This window comes from Macrotis lagotis, chromosome 7, assembly GCF_037893015.1.
Source record: "Macrotis lagotis isolate mMagLag1 chromosome 7, bilby.v1.9.chrom.fasta, whole genome shotgun sequence".
Classification (NCBI taxonomy): Eukaryota; Metazoa; Chordata; class Mammalia; order Peramelemorphia; family Peramelidae; genus Macrotis; species Macrotis lagotis.
The window spans coordinates 9,952,606-9,975,597 of NC_133664.1; the positions used below are offsets into that span (position 1 = coordinate 9,952,606).

At 38.7% G+C, this 22,992-nt stretch overlaps 1 protein-coding gene across 9 annotated transcripts in view; it reads left to right on the top strand.

Annotated features, from left to right (window-relative positions):
- HDAC9 (histone deacetylase 9) overlaps window positions 1-22,992 on the top strand; it is a 947,449-nt gene that overhangs the window by 586,704 nt on the left and 337,753 nt on the right. For 5 of the 9 annotated variants that reach the window (XM_074195435.1, XM_074195433.1, XM_074195434.1 and 2 more), the window contains one exon: window positions 18,394-18,663. The exons of 1 other annotated variant lie outside the window; for it this stretch is intronic. In XM_074195435.1, the coding sequence (XP_074051536.1) occupies window positions 18,394-18,663 (270 nt within the window). Of the gene's footprint in view, window positions 1-18,393; window positions 22,383-22,992 lie in introns of those variants that run through there. 3 more of the 9 variants (XM_074195442.1, XM_074195441.1, XM_074195440.1) reach the window with 3 other exon arrangements.

Consider the following 22,992-nt stretch of genomic DNA (forward strand, 5'->3'; position numbering starts at 1 on the left):
CCCAGTTCTCTTACTGCCTGCCTGCATTATTTGAAGTCCTTCCTCCCTGGGTCTCAGCTTCTTCATGTGTAGAATGAAGAGCCTGATCTCTCGATCTCTTAGTCTGTGAATGGTAGATGGCAGTGAGTTTCACACTGACTTTGCTCAGTCATTGTTTGGTTTATCAAAATGGTCTATCAAGTTGCTTCTACAGTTGAATGTCTGATTAGATGAATTATTTACACTTAGAATAGAAGGCCAAGTTCCCTCCCTTCTACATTCTCAGGGGGTTTTCTACAGACACAACCAAGCAACGCCAATTTGACCATGATTGCATTTTGCAAGAATGCATAACATGGGGCAGCTAGGTGGCATAGTGGATAGAGCACCAGCCCTGGAGTTAGGAGGACCTGAGTTCAAATCCGGCTTCAGACACTTAATAATTACCTACCTACATGGCCTTGGGCAAGTCACTTAACCCCATTGCCTTGCAAAAACAACTTTAAAAAAAAAGAATGCCTAACTTTAATACAAACACTTAAATCTGTTGCTGGTACAGTGGTGAAGGATGTTAGGCCTAAACAGGAGGCAAGACTCCATGATTCCTGGTAGCCACCAGAGGTCTAATGTTGTGTACCCCACAGACATCTTAGCCAGACATAGACTCCCTTAGAACTCATATTTCTGACTGGCTAGTCCATAGCATCAAGGACCATAATCAATTGAAGTGGGGACTGAATTCTGCCCTAGGGACATCTACCTGCATAAAATAGATGGGGACTGAGGTGCCGACTCTCCAGGGTTCCAGCTCACAAGGATGAGCACAAATGGCAAAACAATTACTTTTTTGAATGGTACTTGGTATATTTAAGTTTTTGCCAGAGAGGGGAAATGTCATCTTCTTGAGATAAGGGATGATTAGATAGCTTGGTTTCTTTATTTGCAACATCTCATCCAGGGCCTGGCCCATGGTAGGATCTTAAGAATTGCTCATTAAATGAAAAGAGGGATCCTAGGAAAAACTGAAACCAGAAGAAAACTATTCTATTAGACAATCTGGGTTTGAATCTGTCCCTTAGACATGATGAAAAGAGTGGACATTTCTGGAGGCCTTTAACAGTTTCATTTCGCCCTTCTATGCTATTGTGGTGACATTATGAGTACCCCTATTTTGTAGGTGGATAGACTGAGGCTGAGTGGATTGCTTGACCCCGGGTTATGTGTACAACTAATAAATGTCTGAAGAACAGAGACCTTGCTGCCTCCAAGGCTGTTGCTCTGCCCTCTGTCACCTTGCTGGACATGACTTTTGATCCTCATTTGCCTCTTCTCTAAAATGCGGGATCGAACTGACATTCAGGTTGGAAGATGATTCAAGAGGCTTTCACTCTTCTCACTAATAGTTGAATTTAGAAATCAAAGGTTTAAAAACAACATATATTGAGGTGGGTGGAACTCTTTTTCTATCAGTTCCATTTTCTAAAAACAAGGTGTGCACTCCTAGATTTCTGAAGAAGAAAAGTAATTAGAATTAGGATTGTCAAGGTGTTGATAGAGTTTTCTCTTCCTTGGAAAATCCCACACAACCTTTGGTTAATACTGATCTTTCTCCCATGAATTTTTAAATCCTCTTTTGGATGGAATCATGCCCCACAACCTCCAGATGCCACTCTTCTGTGCTGAGTCACATTATTAATATCAGAACTGCTTGATGCATCTTTCCCTTCTGTACCCCCCTTGATTCTCTGACAGGCAGATGCTCACCCCAGCCCTGTGGATAGAGGCAAGATGAAAAGCAGCCTCCCTCTAAGACACGGCGGGAGAAAGCAAATCTTATCGGGGAGCTCACCCATGTGGTGCTGATTCCTTGGGATCTGCAGAGAATTCACAGCAAAATTGGAAACAAACCTGGACTTTCAGTCCATAGTTTGTCCAGTGGTTGGGTTATTAAATCTTGTCTTAATTAGACAAAACAAAGACCAGGGAACTTCAAAGTTCCAAGCAGAGCATTGTATGTTAACCCCTCTCAGCTTGGGTGTTTAGAGGACACTGGCAGGATTTTGCTGCTTTTTCTCTATGGATGGATTCCAGATGTGTAATCAAGATGGCGCATGCAATACTACAGAGCCTCTGTATTGGGGAAAGATTTCACCTGCCATTTAAAGGCCAAAAACACAGAGGAATGTTTTATTTTGGAAAGCATTTTGGCCTCTGTTTCATTCCAATAAAGTCACAGGATGGCCATCAAAGAAGCTAATGACTTCTTTTCCTTCTTCCTTGGGTTTTTGGCAAATGAGCATTATAATACAACAATATAGCAATGACAATAATAATAGTTACGTTGTATTATGTTTTCAGAGTAGTTTTACATATGGTTTCTTTTTCCTGAAGAATCTTTTAAGCGGGTACTGTTGTTATCCCCATTTTGTAGATAAGCCAAATTTCAGAGAAGTGATTTCTATGTGCTCAGAATCACTCATCCAGCTACTGTGTCCCACAGAATTCTCACTCTCAACTTTTCCTTCCTCTGACACCAGATTTTTGCTTTACCAAATTGCAAGTTTTAATTCAAGTTTTATTGACATATAACTCCCGTAGTTGGTAGGTTGCCTCATGATTGGAAAGTTTGTTTTGTTTTGTTTTGTTTTGAATGCATTCTGACCATTCTTTAAATGTATGTGAAACTTGGTATCACTATAGTAGAGTAAAAGAACGGATCCTTGTAGCCTCTGAAGGTTCCCAAAGTCCTTTCTATCCATTATTTCTTTGTTTCTCAAATTACCCTGGAAGCCAGATATGACAGGCTTGGATCTCCTCAGCTGAGTATTGAGAGATTTAGAGCTTAGGGAGGTTAAATGGTCACCCAGCTAGCAGCTTTTGAACCCAGGCCATCCTAACATCAAAGCAAACTGTCTTTCAACCAAAGTAAGTCAAAGTAAGTCCATATCTTGAGAAAATTCAAGAATAAATTTGGGATCTAGGCACATGAGAAAACCCTCACCAAATGTTTGCCTTTGATGCTTCTGGTTTCTTATGATCATTTAATAGTTTTTTGTTTTTAATGGAAGAAGGGAATAAGAAAAAAAAAACTTAAGAATGAATGTGAAAGTAGGAAGGCGATTGACCAGACTCAATCAGAGGAAAGCTGATTGTGCTTTGGATGAGAAAACCACAAGATTTGAAATGCTGCAAAAAAATGATCCTGAATTGCATTTGAAGAAACACTCATATTGCATATATGTGTCGCTATGTATTTGTATTCATATACACATAGAAATATCTATATGTGCAAATGTAAATTTATTTACATAGCACATATAAACATATACAAATGTTTACACATATAACATACACATGACACATGTCCTTATACTATGCTACTTACATGTGGATTGTAGCATGCCTCTTACATATGCATGCATTTGCATGTACTTTTATAGATAGACATGTTAACATATAACATGTTCTGTTCCAAGGCAAAGGATCAAATGATGCCTTTTGGGTTTTCTTTCCTCAGGTTTTTTTGCAAACGATAGACTAAGAGCAATAGTGCTAACTGCCATCGATGTAACACTGCAGTTTTAGAGTGCTCAACAGAATTGTCTCATTTGAGTCTTGGTATTTTTATATAGTATATAAATATCTATAAAGGTCTATTTTCATGTATATGCAACTGGGTAGAAGATAGAACTATATTTGTGACTCTTTGAGTCACTCTTTTTACAATATTTCTTAGGGACGTGTGTGTGATATAGGTCAGAAATCTTTTCACATTCACCTTCTGGTCACCATACTACAATTAGACATCGACATCAGACCAGGAAGGGACAGTGGAGACAGCATGGCTTAGCAGGAAGAGCCATGATGTTGGTGCCCCAGACCTTGAGGCCAAGAGCAGCTCTGTGAGTTAGCACCATGTGCCATTTTCCATCTCTGGACCTCATTTCTTCCTGTGTAAAATGATGGGGTTTTACCTTTAAACTCGATAAAAACTGAATCAAGAAGTCTTATTATCTCCTAAACTATCTCATGGCCCATAGCTGTGTCCTTAGGCACCAAAATTGATTCTTTCCTCATAATGTTACCCTACCATTGTTCCCTTTGGTGGCCAATACCTTTATGGTATTTATTCAGGTAAGTTCATTGAGAGTTTGCGTCACTTGCCCCTCTAGAAGTTCCAACCCTAGGGTTGGATTATTTAAACTTGGTTGGTTAGTGTAGACTGTGTATTTATCTCATTGGGTCCCATGAGGAGGAGCTACATACCCAGCCCTGGAGTTCAGGATGGGACAGAAGAAGCAACATTCTCTCATCCTCATTCCTACTTCTCTCTCCTCCAAGTTAGCACTAGGTTTATTGGCTCATTGAATCCCATTGCCCTTGGTTGAGTTCCATGCTGAATGAATATGCCCAGTGTTGCAGCTGGTGTAACTCAGATGTGGTGGTCAAAGAGAATCATAACAAATGTAGACATACCAATATTATCCTCAGAAAGAGTTTGCTTTAAATAATGTTAGTTGAGAAAATTTTTTGGATCACAGGATTTTATATAGATCTAAAGCCATTAGAGATCTCTGAGGCCATCTAACCAAATCCTCTCTTTTGTGGAGGAAACTGAGGTCCAGGAAAAATAAGTGACTTGCCCAAGGTCACTTGGCTATTAAACATCAGGGGCAAGATATGAACCAGTGTTATCTACCTCCCAAATCAGGATTCCTTCTCTGATGTGCTTACTCTTGTCTTGGGGGACAGTGTGGTATCAGACTCACAAGAGAACTGGCTTTGGGGTCAGAGGTTGGATTACTGCTTCAGACTCAATGCTGGTAGCATGACTCTGGACAAAGCACCCTCATTGCCCCCAGGTAGCCATCTGGGACTAGAAGTCACATGGTGCATTATGGTTTGCTGGTGAATTAGGGGGCTATGCCAGAACACAGAAGGGAGGGATAGGATTCGGTGAAGAACTTCTCTCACTGGTGGTGAAATTCTTTGATTCTAGTTAATGGGGTCAAGATTCTCTCTGTTATTACTTGGATGACCCCATGTAGCACCAGAAAGAATGGAGAGCTTGGAGTCATGGGACCTGAGCTAAAATCTCTGCTACTGTTTGCCATCCAGGAGACCCTGGGCATTTCACCTCATTTTTTCCTCATCTGTTGACTGAGAGAGTTGAAGCAGCTGGCTTTGGAGGTCTCTTCCAGCTAAGAGTTTATGACCCAGTACTCCCAAAGATTTTTCCATTCCATACAATTTCAGGTTTATTAGAATGAAGTTATTTGTTATCTTGAAACTTCATGATCTCAAAAAGGGAGAAAATTAAAAAAAAAAGTAATTGAATAGCCTGTGAGCTCCAGAGTTCCATGGAAGATGTGAAATTGGACAAATTTGCAATGCCAGTCATTCTTTATCTGAAATACTCAGTGATTAAACTAATGAAAAACACTATAGCATCTCTCTCTTAGCTATATGGAAAAGTGACATTGCTCTCTTTGCAAACATTGAAGGCAAAGTTGGTGCAGGGAATGTTATGAGCAGCTAAACCAAAGCAGGATCATGGTGATAACTCCCATTTTGACTACTTTGAGACTTTTTTCACATTTTCCATGCATTATGTCATCTTATCTTGCCCTGGCCCTTGTCTCTGCATCACAAGATAGAAGGGATGCTGTTGAGTCTCACCTCTCAAGTGAATTTTCATTTTCTCCTCTTCCTTCATGAGCCTTGACCACTCAGCATCCCCTTCCCTCTTTTCAAAAGCTCAGCACAGAAAGATGGAAGGTTCTTGGAGGAAATGCATCTTGAAGTCTGTGCCTTACCTCTTAGGGCTCATACATTTTGATCTTTCGTTCTCTTACCTCATTTTGCTGTTCATATGGTTTTCTCAGAAATTACTTCATGATAAATATCTCCTGCATTCCTGCAGCTGGCCAGGGGCCAACCCTGAAGAACTAAATCATGGGTTGGAATCTTGTGTGCGTGTTAGGTTTCAGCTAAACTAAAAGTCTTTTTCTTCTCCTATTATGGTGATACCAAGCTCTGGGATACAATACTCTTTTCTCATGAGAACATGCCTCAGTGGAGCTAGAGGAGAAGCAGCTAGTAGATGGATTGTTCCTGCCCTTATTAAAAAAAGTGGATTTCCCCCACCTCCATCAGCTCCCAAATGAGGGTCCAGAGCAGATGAGAAGTTGTCAAGACTGTTTGCCTTGACCCCAAACCGCTGACTCTGTCAATGGGAAAATGACCCCCAGACTTTGGATCTGGAGCCTGCTTTCATGGCAGTGGGTTTAGAGAAAAGTATTCAAGAACAAGTACAATCTGGTAAGTCTTTACCAGGTGCCAACCTCTGAGTTAGGCACATAAATATAAGCAAAAAGAATGATGGGCCCTCCCCTTCAGATATGTATGTTTAATGGTGAATGAATATGTTAAAGGAGGGGGTGTTGAAGGTGGGGGGAAGGTGTACCTGAGTATGGTGTCAGAACTCATAGACTCAGTAGCTCATATAAGAAGGGAATTAGACTCAGGTCATCCTGTTGTCCCTCAAGTAGAGACCTTGAATGGAACTCCCCAGAACAATGGAGGGATGATGCAATGTTGGAAGTCCTAGACATTAGTTTGAGGGTGAGAGGGCAATTGAGTCATGGTGGCAACATCCTTAGAATCAGAAGCTGACCCAGCCTGGGCCAGTCATCCTCCAAGGGAAGCTTGGAATTCACATAGATAATGACTTTTAGCTCTATTAGAACCTGAAGCCAACCCAATTGGAAATAATAGTGTCTTTAAAAAGTTTGTGAATGCGATATCCACTAAGGACTCTATTCTTTTTTATTGTAAAGACATGACTCAGATATCCAAGGAAGAAAACAATTGCTCATTGGTTTGGTTTATGGAATGACCCCCTTTGTCACTCATGTGGAATGTTCCTCTTGTCCTTGGCTGGGTTGGAGGGAAGATTCATTCTAACCTTGGTTTTTCCCTCACTGCTGCTTCTTTCTCTCTTCCTCTCTGTTCCTTTGCATCACCCATTTCATCATCTACTTGTACTTTATGGATGGCCATTAGATGGTGCCCTAGAGCAGAGTTGTAGGCCTCTAGTCAGAAGCTCATCTTTATGAGTTCAAATCTAGCCTCAGACATTTTCTAGCTGTGTGACCCTGTGATCCTCAGTTTCCTCATCAATAAAATGAGCTTGAAAAGGATATGGTCAACCACACCATTACCTTTGCCGCAAAAACCCCAAATGCGGTCACAAAAAATCGACCAAGACTGAAAGCTGCAAACAGGTATAACAATATAGATGAGAAATTCTGTTTGTCTCACTACCTTCCCTTCCACTGTAGGGGATATCAGGAATTTTCATTTCAGTCAGAGGAGGAACATATGAAAATGTAAATAGTGTCAGAAAGACCCAATTTTCCTGTGACTCAAGATAGAATGAGTAGACCTTCCTTCTCTTACCCAACCCTTCCTCTTTTCTCTGTACAATACATTCCCTCCAACTCTTTGATGTTGCTTTTTAGGAAAGGCATTTCTTTGCGTTGGATGTTGACTTAAAACATAGCAATTAGTATGCAGCCTCTATACAGCATAATAGGGAATAAACAAATAAATACACTGATATTAGAATGAGAGGAACACAGAAAGGTATCCTGACTCTGATAATCCCATAGGTGTGTGACCTTGGGCAAGTCACCAAAAGCATAATATTTATTTTTTGTGCTTTTAACAAGCTTCACAAAATGAAACCTGGTCAGGAAACACAAAACATAGCCAGAAATTGATTTTTAAAGGCACATTCTCATGGGTGGTAGGGTCAGAGATCTCTTGAAATAAGTAAGCTGTTATGCCCAGAAAGGAGAAGAGTTCACTTAGGTCATAGTTTCCTAGTTTAATTATCTTTTTTATTCTTGGGTACTAAGCTCAGAGATTCTATGTTAAAATGAAGATATATAGATTTTATCAGCCTTCAAGCTCTCTGAGTCAAAGTCTCTTATCCCAGTTACCATTCTGTAAATTACTTAACATTTAGTCATCTGTAAAATGAGGAGGTTGGACTTGGTAATATTTGAAAGATTCTTCCCTTTCTGAGGAACTAATGATTGTCCATAATCTAATGTTCAAATAATAATGATGTATATTAATATAGTTCTTGAATATTTGTAAATCAATTTTCATATATTCTGCCTTTTGAGACTCTTAAAAATCCCTATGAAGTAGGTCCTATAATTATTCCTACTTACAGATGAGAAAACTGAGGTTGAGAGCTGTTAAGTGACTTGTCCAGGGTTATTCAGAGGGAATCCAAGGAAAGGAGAGAAATCATCAGTTCCCCAGAACCAAGCTGGGTGCTTTGAACATCCCATAACTCACCAAACTCTTCTGAATCCTGAATAATGAAAAATCACTTTCTATAGACAGGGATAAGGCTAGCAGGGAGAAGGAACTAGACAGGGAATGAACCTCACTATTCAAATACTAAATTTATCCTATTTCACTGGATCTGTAGCATTCTTAGTTCTCCGTGAAACCAGCTTCATCAACTTCTGAGACCCCAAAACAAAAACAAGATGAGCAGTCTAGTCTGCTCAGCTTCTTTTGGTTTGTGGTCATACATTGCACATTGATTTCGGTCTGACCCTGGGATGTCTCTGTTCTTAACTGGAGCAAAATCTCATATTCCTTTTCCCAGGAAGCGGCATTGAACGACCCTGGTTTACTCCATTGCCTTTCCCAAGTTGAATCAAAATACAGATGTTGACAGGCCTTCCAGCCATGAATGGAAAAATGCCTCTTCTTGGGTTCTAAAGATTGGATATGGCGAAACCCGAACTGGGCTCTCATTCTGGAAAGTGGGAGTTGCTGCTGTCAAAATGAATTCCCATCCAGCCCAGTGACAGCTCCCCCCATACTGGGTCCTCTAATTACCATTGTCAAATTTCATTCTTCCCACCCTGAGGGCCAAAGCATTTCATTGTCCCATGTCCAGAAAGGTAGCCTTGATTTGGCAAGCCAAGCTTTCTACATTTGTTGGATTGTTTATAAAGGCAACTTTGACCTTGCCATGAAGGACACAGGCATCCATCCACCTGATTGCCTCAGTCTAAACAGATGATTGGAAGTACTTGGGGAGCCTTGAGGAAAATCACTCAGCCACAAAGTCCTCCAGGGCCTCCACTAAGAAACCCTCCCCTGTTGACTTAATTGATCACTTATATTTTTGAGAAAGTTAATGAAATTTTCTCATCAGTTGTGATGAAAGTCTTTGTTTGGAAAAGAGAATAAATAATCATGGCAGCAGAGTAATTTGTAACTTCCATGGAGAGTCCCAAAGCTGTTTTCCTAATACAGAGGCTATGGAAGGAGCAAGGGGATTAGGAGGGTTCACCTCTCCTTTTCTCTGTAGATAATGAATCATTCACAATTTTTTGTAGAAAATGAATGAAAAAAACAATAGATTATTGTGACTGTGAGGTAAGAACACATGAGAAAGAATATATGGGGAATTAAAATATGTGAGTTCTTAGGTTGTTAATCCCAGGAGCTGCAAAAGAGATACCAAAGCAAGAAATACCCCCCACCCCCTCCATTCCCTGCCTTGACAAGTGCTTTTATTCAACAGAAAAATAATTACAATTTTGTAAGACATACAACCATATTAGAAATGCCAACTATGTGAGTATAAAACCAGAGACATGCATTCATTTTGCTATTTGATTAAATTAACTTTTTTGTTTCTGACCTTTTTTATGTGCGGGTGTTCTAGGCTATTCTTTCTCTTCATACAATTCATCATCTTTTAGATTTAGAAGGAAATTTGAGATAACCATGCCTTCCACAGCCTTCTGGAACTACCTTACATTAATAGGAATGTGTCAGTAAAAATTAATAATCATAATTATTTCCATTCTGTTTTACTCTTTGTCTAAGCCATTTGGGTTTTGTTTTATCAAAGATACTAGCTTAATTTGCTATTTCCTTCTCCAGCTCATTTTATGAATAAGAAAACTAAGGCAAACTGTGATTTGCCAAGAACCTCACAGCTAGTAAGTATCTGATGTAAGATTTGAACTCAGATCTTCCCACTGAGCCACCTACCAGTCCCAGGCTTTATTATAGTTGATTCTTAAATATTTTTGCACCATAGACTCCTTTGACAATCTGGTGAAGCCTGTGAACTTATCAGAGTAATATTTTTAAATGCATAAAATAAAATAGGGTAATTATATTGAAATATTATAATGAAGAAATTTTTCCAAACAAATCCCTGGACTGCAGGGTTGGAGTGTTTTAAGGTTATTCGCCAACTCCTATCTGAGATGTTGGGGAAACAAAGACAAAAGTAATTTAGTTTGCTGCCCTCTAAGGGCATACTGTACTGATGTTGTCAGCGTATCTCTCTTCCCAAAAGGAGGGACATAAGATTTTGGAAACCAGATCTCTCTCTCTTCCAAGATCACTGCAGATTTTAAAATAGAAATTATAAATTATTATGATAAATATAATAATGCTCATTAAATACTGCATATGATCCATATAATAAACTGACATTAATGTTAGTTTTTGTGTTTTGTGAAGCATTTCATATATGTCATCTCATTGGAACTTTATAGCAATTCTGTCTCTCTATCATAGCTGTCATAATTCTGATTTGACAGATGTGGAAACTGAGAGTTAGAGTGACTTGTCCAAGGTCACATATTGAAATAACAAAGATTGGATTCAAATCAAAACCCTCTGACTATAGAGTTACTGTATCACAACCAAGTTCCCTTGGTGCTTAAGGGAAATATTTCGTTTTACAAAGGAGAGATTTTTACATTCATCCTGGCTACTACCAACACATAATTTAGTTTGCTTTATAATGTGAGATTGGTAGTAGGGGGAGAGGAACCCCAAACTCTCATCCTTTAGATTGAAAGTGACTTTGCAAATTTATCTCTTCAGAGATTGTACTGATTTATTGATCATTTTAGAAAAGTAGAAGTTATCTCTTTAAGAGATTCAAGACCTGATAGAATATACTCAGCAGCTCTCTCAATTTTTAAAGTTGTTTGAAGGAAATGAGAGTTTTCTATGAGATACATAAAAGTTTGGAATAGGGGCAGCTAAGTGGCGCAGTGGATAGTGCACCGGCCTCAGAGTCAGGAGGACTTGAGTTCAAATCCAGCCTCAAACACTTAATAATTTCCTAGCTGTGTGACCCTGAGCAAATCACTTAACCCCATTGCCTTGCAAAAACCAAAAATAAAAGTTTGGAATAGATTATGGGATCATAGAGAGTGAAGAAAAACTGAGAATGAATACTAAGTGACTTCTCCATCCCACATTTATCACTCTTACCCCTAAACCAGACTGAAAATGCACTTGATGCAAAGTCATTGCTTTTTAGTGAGACTATGAAATAGATCCTCAAATCTCCCTTTAGCATTAAGAGAAGAAGTGGATAGGGTGTTTTTCCTATTATTAGCATATGACATTGCCCAATTAGATAGATCAACCAAGAAGCATTAATGAAATCCATTTTGAGTTTCCAGGTGTAAGACTGTCCTCAAAGGGTTTACATTTTAATCATCGAGACAACTTGTAAATAATTAGGCATATTTAAGGCATTCGATATTAAGATACAAATTGTCAGGTCTTAGCCAATAGTGGATAGGATTTAACCTATTGCAGTCCTTAGCAATGGAATTCCACAATGCTTTAGATGGGGAGAAGAAACTTGGAATGAACCAGATATAATTTGGGATGTTGCCAATATACAGTTAATCCCTTTGGCTGGATAAAGTTTGAGAGATCTGGTGATAATATTTTAAAAGTTTTAAAGGAATGACCAAATCCATACAATATCCTGTCTCCTGACTCCATAGCATCTGTGTTTTTTTCCTTGTTCATACCCACCATTGACTAGGGCTGCTGGCAGCTTTGTGAGCATTCAGTACCATTGTTGCCCAATAGCATGAAGAGTAAGAACCCCACTGACAGATGAGAAAGAGCCCAGATAAAAGGGGAGGGGGAAAAGTGGTTTCCTAATTGGGCCCCAGAATTTCTCTTAATCTCAGTTGGATGCCTAACTAGAGTAGCTCACCTGATGTTGACCAACTGGAGGACAGGATGTTTTACAGATGGGTCCAGGTCGGCAGCAGGGACTCACAGATTTGCACATTTCTCTGTCATGCAGATGTTCTAGTATGAGCTTGCAAGCCAGTGAGCCAACAGCCCGACAGTTGGAGAGAATCATCTCCAGATGTGGGAAACCTCAAGATGAGGTGACCCCACTGTGAAAACAAGGAGCTCTCCTTACAATCTCTGTGGTTATTCAGCTGAATTATACCTTAGTAGACACAGTTGAAGAAAGAAAAGGGGAAAAAAGAAAGGGAAGGAAAGGAAGAATGAACGAAAAGAATGAACAAAAAGGAAAGGAAGGAAAAAAGAACAGAAGAATGAACAAAAGGAAGGAAAAAAGAAAGAAAGAAAGAAAGAAAGAAAGAAAGAAAGAAAGAAAGAAAGAAAGAAAGAATGAAAGGAGTTTATCTGAAAGAAGATTCAACTCTGAATTAAATCCATAGATGCTTCTTGGATAGTGGAAAATTAAGGAAGCAAAAATCAGATGGAGAAATCTGATTATTTAAAAACAAAAATAACAAAAGTACAAACAAAAAATGCAAATTAACTACAAGCTAATTCTGACTGAGTACAAGAAGGAGAGGTGCAGTGCAATAGAAGTGGAGAATGGAGGGAAGTCAGGAAAGGAGCTTCTTCCACAGGTTCCACTGAACCTTTTTACTTCACTATCTTCTGACTCTTTTGTACTTTAAGGAGATGAAATGTACCTACAATGTCTAAAAAGTCACGAGGTAGAATTTGTCCATGTGACTGTTTTGTTGATAATATACAAAGGATGAATTCCATAAAACATCCCATGCATAGGATGTTGCTAATTAACTTTAGATTATTCTCTCCTTATCAGTGTGGCTCTTTCTCAAAGCTGATTCTGGCCTTTCCATGCTCTCTTACGTGATTCTTGGCAATCTTGATTCTTTGACTGGATTGTCTCAGGATATGTGGGTTCTCCCCTCAATTGATAACAACAGGACCATTTTAGGTAATTTGTAGAGAGAATTTTTGCGATGATAAAGGTTGATGAGTTCCTTCCAGCCTGGAAAATGCCCTTCTAGCTTGGAAATTTTGTGATTATGTGAAACCTCACTAGAGGATGCATATAATTTGATAGGAGACTTCTTTTAGGTCAAGGATTCTTATCCTAGGATCCATTCACTTGATTTTTTAAAAAGATGATAATTGTATTTTAAAATATTGTAGATTTCTGGTATTTCTATATAGTTTATTTTTGCATTTAAAAGAATGTCTTCCTAGAATAGCTCCATAAGCAATACTGTACTTCTACCTGAGGGGTACATGGCCCAAGAAAAGGTCTAGGTTTTGTAACATCTTTTGAGAAACAGTACTGCTTTCCAATTGTTCTTTGGCCTTTGTTATGACACTACCAGTTCTGTACATACGGGCTATTGTTGGCCTACTTGGTGATTAACGATTATTACTGATTCTATTAGCTAATCCCATGCCTGGCAGAGAGGGGGCTTGATATGCATTCCGATTTCCATTGCTTTTTAAATCAGCCACAATTATGTATCTTCTGAGATATTCATTTTCCATGATTGATGATCAAATACAATCTCTGGGAGAAGGTTGGTGCTAAAAAGATAGGGTGATGTGTAGTTTCCCAAGCATCACCCTGCTGTTCTTATCCACAGGTCAAGTCCCAGCCATTGTCTACTGACGGGATCCATCCTTGGCATGGGCAATGATAACTGGTCTGCCCATCCAAATGTATAATGTAACATAACTTGTAAGAGACACATTCTTGTCTGGCTTATAGAGAGATTTTTGCTCATGGATGGATGGAATGTTCTTCACTTTTACCTCTTAGAATCCTTCTTAGAATTGAAATTATCTTTGTATACAAGGTTTTTTCCTTAGTTGCCAATGCTTTCTTTCCCCCAAATAGTACTTTGTGATGTGTGTATACATATATTACATAAATTATGTACCCACATATACATGCATACATATATGTATGTGTGTATGAGTGCAAATGTGGTCTCAGACACGTAATCGTTGTGTGACCCTGGGCAAGTCACTTACCTCTATCTGCCTCAGTTTCATCATCTGTAAAATGAGCTAGAGAAGGGAGTGGCAAACCACTTCAGTGTATTCGCCAAGAAAACCCCCAAATGAGGTCGAGACTGAAACAACAACCGTACAACCACAAAATTCAAACATGTGTACACTTTTTCCACCGAGTGTAGCTTTTTAACATTTCCATCTCCTTCATCGAGGACAGCACCAGCTAAAGAATTGGAACACTTTATTCTTAGTTAAGTTGGTTGATTCTTTGTCTGCTTGGACTTATTTTATATGAATTGTTAGATCATTCTCTTTTGAATAACCCTCAAGAAAACTCAGAGAGCTCTGTTGTATTCTAGACCTTGATACAAATATAATAAATCTACCCAGAAATAGAAGCAATTGGACTTCACTGTCTATAGGAAATCTTCTTTTTTGGGCTTTGCACAAGATGCTCTCCATAGTAGGGGCCAACTCCCTTTGTTTATTCTGTTCTATTCCTTGCTTATTAGTTATACTTTTCTTTTATTATCTCCCTAGTCATTTCTATCATCATGTCTTTTATGGTCTTCATTTACACATAGGAGACATGAACATTGCTGTAGATGAACCTTTACAAAGAAATTTGGTTTTATTTAATTAACTAATTATTGGAATGATTGGAAGGAAAGGCATCTAGTAAATATGCCACCAATTCTGAGGTTGGAGTACAGTCTCTTCATCATTAATGGTTTTCTGATCCAGGAACTGTGATTTTATCTTTCCCAATTTATTTCATATTTCCTACAATGACATTTAGTTATTCTTTTCTTTTAGAAAGGTTTTCATGTTCTTGTGCATTTCTAGAAGATGATTTGGGGTTATAAGGAGGAAGGTAAGACAACGTTTTTGTAATAAAGCTAGGATACTCTGGTCAAGTATAATCCTGACACCAGAAACTTTTGTCAAACATTTTGTTCATAGATTTCTCAACTTGAGGATTATTGCCAGGTCTTTTTTGAACTATTGTTGGTGCCATATGTTCATGTCTTCTAAAAATCCAGTGCAAGTGCATGTTTTAGAAGAAAACTCTTTGCAGGAACATCACAGCTTCTTGTTAACCCAGAAATGTGACATAGGAAAGTAATCCCACGACACATCCCCGAGCTATATTTGTGATTCTCCAGGTTCAGAGAGAAGGGTTTCTAATAGGTTTGTATTTGGTGATATGTATGTTTTCGGAAAAGGGGTAGTGAAGTAAGTCAGCTGCACTTAAAGAGAGTGAATCCTATTAGAGAGTCACTCTAAGCAAGGCTCTGGGAGCTACTCAGACAAAGGGCCAAAGCCAGCTCTGTCAGTCTTTGGGCAAATCATCTTCGTTTTCCTGATGTCAATCTCATTCCTTTCAACAGTGACAGAGAGACAAAGACACACACACACACACACACACACACACACACACACACACAGAATATTATGTAAGCATAGAATATTCAGATGCAGGTAGGCAAATCCCTACCTGTAAGAAGCTTCCATTCTAATGAGAAGACAGCCCAGAAAGAGAGCAATTATGTGGATATGTGCATTTGTGGTAGGGGTAGAGACACCTGGTAGCAAAGTAATGGGAATCAGGGAAGTGGTTCAGAACTAGACAAGGAAGGTGAAAGCTCATCCTGGAATCTGGTTAATAGCTGTTCTGCATTCTTTCCTGCATCCATTCCCTTGTCTTTATTTCTATGACTAGTAGTCAGAAAAAGGAGACTATTGGCATGTTCTTCCCCCAAAAATGTATAAGAGTAGCCTTCTAACAAGTCTTCTTGTCATCAACCTTTTCCCCCTTCCTACACGATCCTGCAAACTTCTGTCAGGATGCTCTTTACAATGAATAAAATCTAGACAGATGAATACCACAAAACATTTCCAGAGTTCTTAGCACATTACTTCTTACTCAGATCATTGTTATCCCAAGAAAAATGGCTTTCATTCATTCATTTGCTCCATTTGCATCATATAGAGTAGAAACTGTAGCTGAGAGATTCCAACATTTGCCAGCAACTGTGATCAAGACCCAGTCTCTCCCAGCCTCAGTTTCCCTTGATGCAAAATCGAAACACTAATACTTGCAATACCTATTAAACAGATATCTTATGAAGGAAGAACTTTCTAAAAATAACCAAAACATATATTTTCTAGAATCAATAGCTTGCTCTTGATTGTACATACAAAATATTGTTGACTTTCTCATCCCTGTTTAGCTTGTTTAATCCTTGCTGAAAAGACAGAAATTCTCTCTGAGTGACTTTAGAAATATTATTATGTCTGAAGACTTCATCTTCAGAAGTCAGCTTTGGGGCACTGATCACTCCATTTAACCTCCAAGGGGTCCAAATTGAATTTCCTGTTTTGCCAGATTGCTGGAGGCTAGAGGGTATAGGTCTTCTGGTTTCCAGTTAACCCAACAGTTATTGAATCTTTCAAGTCCAAAGCTCTCCCTTTGTTCATTCTGCTCTAGAATTTTCGTAAATTTTAAACTGGAAGATGTCGGGCACATTCATCAGAATTACTGTTTTCTCCTGCCCCTAATTATAGTTTATTAATTTTTCATTTATGTTGAGTAAAATCTGCAGTTCTCTCAGTACTCTAGCTCTTCCCCACCTTTTTCAAACAGTTGGTGAATGTTTTATAAACTTCTGCATGTCCAAGTTCTGTTCAAAGGGTTGATGATATCAGCATCTGTCAGCTTTGAGTTTTGCAAACAGCTCAATGCAACATCCCATCATGAGGCTTTGATGCAAAGAGACATAAACCAGCATAATGCATTGCTCTGAAAAGATATTCTCCCTCTTTCCTTCCTCTAATTTCATTGAGATGCCTCAATGAATACTTAACAGTATTCCCTCTCACCTTAAAAGTAGCCTGAAAAAAAATGGCTCAGTCTCTTTTCAGGTTGTTTAAAAGAGAACCTGGAGATTATCTTCTACAAAGACTCTGATAGTGTAAGTGAAAAAGAAGCCAAATGTTCAATCATTGATCAGAAGGTCTAATTTTGGCCCTAGGGAGGAGATAAGGAAGCATGTCTCTCAGCAGTTAGGTAGGACTGGACTATGATCCAGAACATGGACTACACTGGCAAAATCAACTCCTGTGAGGGTAGTTGAGATTATCTGTTTTTATTCTTGCAAGTAGTATCTCTTAGGCCCAAGGCAATGGAGGATGTGTGTAGTGGGAAGGTAATAATGTGGAATGATTGTCTTTTTTTTTATTTGAAAGAAGGCAAAGTCTGCCAGTTTATGTCCCATCTGTACTTGGGAATCACCCCAATCTAACTGCTGAGAGAGATACTTCCTTATATTCCTTATAATTATTCAACTTTTAATTTCATTGGTGTATTCTTTTAATTTTCACAATTTGGGGCTTTGTAAAAATGATTCTTCTGGTTCTCAGTCCTTTAAGCATTTTTGAAAGAGATTTGTCTGATTTTTTTCTAGGTCATTTTTAGGAAAGAGATAGGATTGCAATTTCACATTGAAAAACAATTAAATAAATTTAAAGGAAAGAAAGAGGGAGAGCTTGGGAGAGTATGAAAGGTAGCTTATGTCCGGAAATTATAGAAAATTAAAGTTATCAATACAATTTGGTTAATTATCCTTTAAATTGAAGAAACTCAGTTTCTCTAAAGCTCAGAACTTTGCATCTGGATAGTCTGATTTTCTTGGTTTGCAGTGACCTAAAAGATGCTAGTTTATTTGGGATCCAGACTGAATCATATATTCAGGATGAGCTCTTTACTTTGTGGTCCTCCTGCTTTTGCCAATGTTATTTTTGACCCATTAGATGTTATCATTCTAATTATAGACAATTTTCTGATCGTGGTTGCCATTACATGAAACATGTAAAGTGGGATCCATGGGGAAGTTTTGCACTGTCTTTTCCTCCTTCCAAGGAATATTGTTCACAAGTTGATGTGCATAAAAATGCCTTGGTAAATCCCATATTTGTGGCAATTTCATGTTTGACGCTGAAAGTTTTCCTTTCCATCTTTCTGTGTTTCTAAGGGACTTTGAAGAGAAGTATCAGCTGTGTTAATTTGTAGAGGCCTCCTCCCCTCCATAGGCACAGTGGAATGATGGGGACAATCTCCCGGTGGCCTGAGCTCTAGCATTGTTAATGAAAGTTAAGTTACAAATTGGCCCATTCGAAAAATGTAAGTGTAGAGCAAAATGACCATTTGGCTTCTCTGTTCCCAGGGAGTAGAAATTACTTTAAAACTTCGCCACTCTCTTCCAGATGCTTTCCAAGTCCATTGAGCAGCTGAAACAGCCAGGAAGCCAATTAGAAGAGTCGGAAGAGGAACTGCACGTAGACCAGCCCATGCAAGAAGACCGGGCTCCCTCCAGCACCAACAGTGTTCGGAGTGACAGCAGCTTGGGCCCAGATGACAGCCAACGGGGACCCCCTTTGGGGGCTGTGAAAATAAAAGAGGAACCCCTGGACAGTGATGATGATACTCAGCCCCAGGCAATGGAATCTGGGGAGCAGGCTGCTTTGGTGCAACAGGTAATAGGCAAGGATTTGGCTCCAGGATTTGTAATTAAGGTTATTATCTGAACACCAAGCTCCACTCAGCATTAGGTCACGGAAAGAGAAGATCAATTCCTAGCCTTGCGACAATCTGGGAGTTTGGTTTGAGAATTTAAAGCATCCCACCAAGGCAGGCATTTCTGTATGTACATTTTCAATGTAGAGAGGGTTCTTTGAGCATAGACTAATGGAAAGAGACATGTTTCACTCAGATTCCATCCCATCAGTCCCTGGGTTAGTTAGTGATAGACATTCTATTGACCCTGGACTCCGTCCCATCTGCTAACTTCTCATGGAAGGAAATCCACAGTTGGTGTATCCCCCATGTTGAGATCAGCCGCTCCAGGAGTCAGCTCCAGGCCTGATCAATGAAGCATTCTCTTACTCTCTCCTTTTTTGGTTTTGTCCTCACACATTGACTTTGACCTTGACTTCTCTGTATATAGTGTATCATACTGCAGTCTCAGACACTGTTAAGGGTAGCTTTTTGTTTCTTCCCTCCCCCCCTTTCTGGATAAAGGTTCTGGTGTAAATGCCATTGACCTCGGATTTGTGTGCATTGGTAGTAATTGAATACTTTAGAGTTACAGGTGGTTGTAAAGAAGCAGATTGGAGTCCTAGCTTTATTTTTTATATTGTAGCTTGTCTGATTTTGCATTGCATAGTTGACTTTTCTCCAGGTTTTCTGATGACATTATTTAGAGAGACACATTCCTGTAAAGCAGACACAAATCTGGATAAAGAATGATCGCTAGGCGCCACCCTGCTTTAAACAGATCCCATGGCATAGCCCTAAGTGCAGGAATAGATAACACCATGGGACCACCGGAATGCCAACGTTGGCCATGACATTGTTCTCAAAAGAGAAGAGAAGTGAGGTCAGATATATAGGCAGCAGTTCTAGGATCCGCAAGATGGCAGTTCCGTGAAACAAAAGGAGTTCCAAAACAGTTTGAGCAGATAGAGGTAAAACAACAAAACAGCATTCCAAAATTCGGAAGGTCGGGCTTAAGGAGAAACACTACAAAGCAACTCACCATTTGTATGTAGAGCACCTTCATGGAAATTATGATCTCTGAAGCGCTAAGATCCCAACAACTTGGAATGCATTGGAAGACGCTATCTACTTAAGTCAATTCTTTGTCAGGTTTCTGCTGTTCTACAAAAAAAAAAGTGATTCTATGAGACTGGACAGGAAATGCCTTATGGAAACAGGAAGTCCAAGTGATTCGTGTACTAAGGAATGTAAGAGAAAAAAAATAGTGGGGAGGATAGTATTCAACTCTCTCTGTTTTTAAAGGGCACTCCATGAATTGATTTATTGTCTAAGAAAATAACAACGCAAGCAGGGAAATTGTTAAGGAAGTTTTCCAATGAAATATTTCCTCCATATTCCTTTTTGATATGTTTGCCTTGTTTTATAGGTTTATTCTGGTTAAGCTGGTTAAAAGTTCATTGTATTAAGCCCCCTTTAATATGGATAATTCAAAACTGACCAAGAATTTGTGTTTTTTTTAAAAATTTAAATATTTATATTTCTAAAACCAAGGCATTTGAAGGTGCAGGATCCTGTTTCAAGAGAGCCAGGTTGCCCAGCATTGACTTGTTTCAATGGATGTCACGGGCTTGTGGTGTTTACATTTTACTGTGATATTTAAAAAAAAGACATTAAATATGATAGTGTCTAAAGATACACTATTTTTCTTTCATTTTTATTTTTTTAAATATCACCACCCAAATTAAAATAACCTAAAGGAAATCTTGGAGCCTTAGAACCTAGAATGAGTTTGCTATGTAAGGAAAAGTCTGGAGATTTGACATTACCTCAAAATGGATAAGGATTTTCCTTTCACCAATCTATTTTAGCAATCAGTTGATCAAATTAAAATGACAAACCTGTCTTTTCTGCATAGAAAAGAACAATGGTACCACAAAATTTGGCAAAACAAAGCAAAAGTTCTCTGTTTCCATCTTATAAGCAGTCATTTCCTGAAAAGCCTTTATCCTTTTTCATGGGTGGGATTGAGTAGGAAGAGGATTATGGGTCTTATAAGATACCTTTAAGGAGGACCCTGCTGACAGAGACCTGTAATTTGATTTCCCAAGGTGTGTCAACCCAGGCAAAGAATAGCACCAACCACAACAACCAAGCTGTATTTTATAGCACCATTTGGAGAAGAGCATCAGTTTGATTAGCCAACTTTAGCTATGTCGAAATGAAGATTCAGTCAATTTCATTGAGAAACTACCTGGAACTAGGGAAGGAAAGCTGGGCCCGAATCCTTTTAGTTCTAATTGAGAAATGTCTCTTACATTTAAAATCAACTGTATTTATTATAATTTACACCCACATGGGTGAGATTGTTTTGTGTTGTAAATATATTCTGTTTGTATGTGCACCATTTGCCTTCTGTTATGAGTCTCTTTCTCAAATAAAGTTTTGTTTTTTATTTTAAAAGATTTCTTTTCAGACATCTGCCTTTGTATAAACTCAATCTATTTAGTCTGTTTTCTTCCCTCTTGAGAACTTGTCCTGCTTTGCTGAAAAGAACAATGAAGACTTTCAACAGTGATTTTATTCATAATTTTAAATGAAATAAATATTAAGTTAGTCTTTAGTTTTAGTCTGAAATTACAAACAGTTCAATGGTGTGTATTTTTTTCCTCAAGAATTCTTACCTTTTAAGTCTGGGGACTTCCATTCCCCTCCTAGCACTGTCAAGCCTTTTGTTACCTGGGTCAAGATAGCCAATTAGCATTACAAAATATTCACTGTTTTCCAATACAGTGCTAGAAATGCAAAGAAAGGCAATAATAGTCAAATAACCTCTTGGATTTTAGGGAGTTCAGCTAAATGATGCTGCTCCTCAGGTTAGATCCAGTTTGATTCTGTGATCCATTCAATCCAATTTAGCAAGCATTTTGAAATGCTTATTGGTTTCTGAGCTCCCATTTTATCGGTGTTTTATAACAGACATGCTGGAAGAATTATGATGAATTTGGATGGAAAATTTGCCCATTCTCCAATTTGTTTCAACTTATGAAAATTAGGTTTTGTTGTTTTTTGAAAGAGGCCAGCTCAGGGCCTTACACATCGTTAAGCGAGTTAGTGGGTGAAAAATGATGTTATAATAATTGTTATTGGCAGTTATTTCCAAGATGGTGGGTCTCGTCAACAATTTATGGTGATTCTCTAACCAAATATCAAAGGTCAAACTCCTCCCCAAGGACAGTTTTTCTTTGTGTTTAACATCACTGCTAAATCAATCACATTGCAGACTAAGGTACAGATCAAGGTGATATTCATTCTTTTCATATACAGCAAAAGCATTTTGTCCTGGTAACACCTATGCTAATGGGTTTCATACATTCATTCATTCATTTATTTATTCGCCAAACAGCTATATGATCAAATATCCATAAGACATGTTGTACTGGGGATATAGAAATGTCCAAATGAAAGTTGTCTACTGTCTACTCCCTTTGGGTGTCCATCCTCCACATCTCCTGTAGGGGCATTGTCAGACACTTGCGCTAAGATTTCAAAAGAAATTTAGAGCTTGAAGGATCCTGAAAAGTTCTCTAGTCTAGTCCTTTCATTTGGAAGGATTAAGTAACTTGCTCCAGGCCTCAGAGGAAGCATGTGGCAGAAGTGGATTTGAATCCAGGATCTCTGCCTAAAGACTCAGTACTACATGATCTGGGGCAGGATGCTGAAATTCTCATTGTGTCAGGAGACTCTCTGGGACTTATCTATTACTGATAGTCTAGGAATTTCCTTTGATGATAAAATCATAGATTTCTGAAACTGTTACAGTAGAACTCAGACATTATTAATTGTCTCTTCTCACCATTGAATTCCTTGGAGTCGTATAAATTTAGGTTTTCTAAATCAAAGTTCTGTATTAGCTGCTAGCTATAGCATAAATAGCCCTTCCTTGGGAAATTGCCTCAAGTGGTTTATGTTCTCTTCCTCTTTTTCTCCTCCCCTCCTCCTTTCCTTCTTCCTCTTTGTCTCTCCCTCTCCTTTTTCCTCTTTTCTCTTGTTTTCCTTCCCTCTCTCACTCCCTGCCTTTTTACTCTCTGTCTCTGTTTCTGTCTGTCTGTCCGTCTGTCCCTCTGTCCATCTCTGTGTGTGTGTGTTTGTCTGTCTCTCTCACACATACACACACACACACACACACACACACACACACACACACACACACTTATTATCTGAGATGATTGATTTCAGATCATTTAAATTGAAATCCTGTCAGGTGCAGTTTATGAGACTTTAGAAGTAGTGGTGGGAAAGGGGTTTCC